This window comes from Zea mays, chromosome 5, assembly GCF_902167145.1.
Source record: "Zea mays cultivar B73 chromosome 5, Zm-B73-REFERENCE-NAM-5.0, whole genome shotgun sequence".
NCBI lineage: Eukaryota > Viridiplantae > Streptophyta > Magnoliopsida > Poales > Poaceae > Zea > Zea mays.
Genome location: NC_050100.1, coordinates 102,055,423 through 102,058,894, shown reverse-complemented (window position 1 = coordinate 102,058,894; position 3,472 = coordinate 102,055,423). Strand labels below are relative to the sequence as shown.

At 51.7% G+C, this 3,472-nt stretch overlaps 1 protein-coding gene across 1 annotated transcript; it reads right to left on the bottom strand.

The window, feature by feature from the left end:
• Positions 1-560: 560 nt before the first annotated feature.
• LOC103626757 (GDSL esterase/lipase) lies at positions 561-2,196 on the bottom strand. Its single transcript, XM_008647130.4, has 2 exons — positions 1,661-2,196; positions 561-1,544 (listed from the first exon to the last, which is right to left on the bottom strand). The coding sequence occupies exons 1-2, from the start codon at positions 2,057-2,059 to the stop codon at positions 858-860; spliced, it is 1,086 nt and encodes a 361-aa protein (XP_008645352.1). The 5' UTR covers positions 2,060-2,196; the 3' UTR covers positions 561-857.
• Positions 2,197-3,472: the final 1,276 nt, after the last annotated feature.

Sequence of the window (3,472 nt, the reverse complement as noted above, 5' to 3'; positions counted from 1 at the left end):
CTTGCTTTGCTTCACGGATGGAGGCTAGCCGGCCAGGAGCCTAGGACCTAGAAGGAGCGCCCGCGGCGGTGCTCCGGCCTCCGGGCGCGACACGGCGCGAGGCGAGTGACGGCTACCGGCCAGGAGCCCAGGACCAGGAGGGAGCGCCCGCGGCGCCACGGGCCCACGGCGGTGCTCAGGCCTCCGGCCTACGGGCGTGAGACGGCGCGAGGCGAGTGGCGGCTGCCGGCTACAGGGAAGCCGTAGACGCGTAGTGGCAGGCTGGCGGCTGGACGACGACTGCGTGACCTGATGGGCTGTGACCGCCTATTTGCTGTAGCTGGGCCGCGACCGGGGCTGCAGCCTAGGCAGCCCCGGACGCAGATCCGCCCCTGCTTAATAGCATAACAGCTCTCCAGCAGACTAGTCATTTAACTTGCTAAGCTATCTGGCTCTCTAAATTAACTCCATCACTAGTCAAATTTGGCTAGCAACTCTCGCTAATCATTCTAACTTGCATGTTGGATAGTCTGTTGGAATGAGATGTTAAATATAGAGTTTAATATTTGTGGAGAGATAAATAAAAAGTAAAATGGAGAGTCAAAAATAAATAGTCTCTTGGAGATACTTTTACTCTAATCTTACCCTAAGAACTTGGGTAGAATTCCGAACTTCGGATAAAAGAAACATCAGTACAAAAAAAGGGATTCATCCCTAACTGCACCTCAAGGCAACTAGCAATAACCGTATACGTCATGAATTTGGTTAATTTCGTTGCCTCGTGCAGCAAATTGTTGACCAACCGCATCGCTCCATTGATGAATTGAAACCCCCCCCCCCCCCCCCCCCCCCCCCCCTGTTCCTGCGTTCCATCATTTTTACTGGAAGACGTAGAGCGTGGTGTTCATCTTGCGGTCGGCGAGGAAGCGGTGGAGGTGCTCCGTAGGATGGATGGCGTCCCAGAACGCGTACTTGCCGGCGTCCGGGCATGTCAGCAGGCTGGCCTCGTTGCACATGTACCCCATCTCGAACCGCCCCGTGGTGCCGCAGCACCCGGCTCCGACATCCTCGAACCCGTACGCCGCCGGGTCGGCGAGCACGTCAGCCACGGGGCCATACACGTCGCCGTAGACGACCCTAGCGCCGCCGCCGAGGCCGGCGTCCAGGCGAGCCACCAGGTCGCGGAGGCCCGCGTTGAAGGCCTGCGCCACGGCGTTGTACTCCTCGGTGCACGCGCCTGTGGCCGCGTGGCGCTCCAGCGGGAGGCACCCCATGGGCGGGAGCCCGTTGAGGTCCAGCTTGCGCGCACCCAGCGCGTGCAGCTTGCGCGCGAAGGACTCGGCGACGCCCAGGAGGTAGCCGGCGTAGTCGGACGCCGCCGCGTACTGCGCCGCGTGGCCGCTCGGCACCGCGTAGTAGTTCTCCAGGAAGTCGTTGGTGCCCATGCTGACGATGTAGAGCGCCTCCGACAGCGTTTCCTGGGCCTTGTCGTCGCCCTGGAAGGTCCTCAGCTTCGCCGCGTACTCCTTGAAGTAGTCCAGCTCTTTCCACAGTGGCAGAACGGACTGCAAAACGGATCCACGTATTTGTTTGTCCGCGGCGGCGTTCATTCATTGTCGTAATTACAAAGAAGAGCAGCATATTTTCTGTGCACGAATTGCGCCTTATATTTATTTCTTACAAACAGATCAGATGTGGCGTTGTCGTAGCCGGCTCCTGCAGACGCGAAGCAGGCGCCGGTCGCTAGGCTGCTCATGTTGGCGTCGGGGTCCAGGTATGCCGGCACGAGTGGCGGGAGGCCAAAAGCCTCGGAGATGAAGTCGACGGCGAGGCGGCCGTTGGAGAACCGGCCGGTGGACTGGCCACTACTAGTACTGCCGCCGCCGCTTCCCGGCCAGAGGTCCCGGCCGTAGGGCGCGAAGTCGCTCTTCATGAGCGTGGAGATGTAGTTGTTGTTGCCCGTGTCGACCGTCGAGTCGCCGAACACGAACAGCGCAGGGACCTTAGCCGCCGCGGGTCGGCCGGAGAGGATGTACAGCTGCAGGAGGATGATCGGTAGAGAATGGCGCAAAGCCGACATGTTTTCGCTCACGGATCAGCAAGCGCGGCTCGGTGTGGATTGGATCATGTCGACCTGCTCTCAATTTCTTGATGTGCTGCCGTCGCCTTTTTTGCAGGGTTTGGTCAGCTACTAGTGACTCGGCCATCCTCCGGTCACAACTGATACATGGAGAGGAGTCTGCACATTCTATATGGAAACTTCCAGAGTTTGTCGCTAGTATATCGTCTTTTATACCGAGTACTAACTTCCCCGGTTATGTTTTTACGGTCGTTCCCAGCTATGGCTAGCAGATCTTATATTATCGCGCAAATATTATTTTACACTATTGATTACAATATTTATATAATAAAGCTTAAAATAGAAGGTAGGATAAATATAGTGCCGGTCCTAATATTTTAAGGCACAGGGCTAAACCTGTAATGGAGGCCCTTCCTAAGACTAACTATTATACATAATAAGTATGGTGCACATAGATTATCAATAAACGATCTATAAAGTGTTTATATCAAAATGAGAAGTATATAAATTCATAGAATTATTACCGTTTAGAAAGAACTCCAATCATAATATTATATATCCTTTTATGTCTTAACCAAGTCTAATAAATCAAAAGATAAACAGTATGCGCAGCGTATAAATTTGTTTTACCGTCTCCGATCGGCCTGACTGAAACAGTCAAACAAGTTAGGAGATAAATTTATAAACAAACTCACAAACTGTATTGTACTAGTTAGAAGATCACACCTCACTAGATGATAAGAACAGCTAGCAGCCTAACACACTAGCCAAACAGCCACTCACGTCTCTCATCATCTCACGCACGCACGTCACTCACGAAAATGTTATGGTCGGTATACCGGATCGAAATTCTTTGTCATTCAAAAACGAAAAATTCGAAACGAAAATATGTCGAAAACGACCGAAGTATGATAAACTTGTCGATAATTGACAAAACAAACTAACTAAATTACTTAATCCAAACATTAATATATATTAATTTCACAGTAGTCAAACATTAAACCGTAGTGACATTATTTAAATGAAAAATTATATCTATACTCATGTCAGTATGTCACACTCACGTACAGGCATACTGGTCGGTGGTGTATTGGGTTGGATACTTGGATGTAGGCTTTTGCTTTGGGGTGGGCTGCACGTTGGAGCTGAGGCCCAGGGCTAATGTATGGACTGGGGCATTGGGAGTGGGAAGGACGACGGCCGCTCAACCGCTCAAGGTTGCAGGTTGGGCTCAAAACCGGATTGCTAAAACGGTACTTTCCCGGAACAAAACGGTAACCGTAAAAACGAACGAAAAATCAGTTAAACCGTTTTCGATACCGTTCCCGAATACAATCTACCCGTTTTCGTTCCAAAACCGAAAAATACCAGAAGTAAATGAAAACAGTCGGAAAAAATGGTATTCGGAACGGG

Bases quoted from the DNA above. Each gene is read 5' to 3' on its own strand.
- LOC103626757 (XM_008647130.4), bottom strand. From the start codon at position 2,059: ATGTCGGCTTTGCGCCATTCTCTACCGATCATCCTCCTGCAGCTGTAC. The intron at 1,545-1,660 runs GTAAGAAATAAA...TCCGTTTTGCAG, and splicing joins ACGCCACATCTGATCTGTTT to TCCGTTCTGCCACTGTGGAA.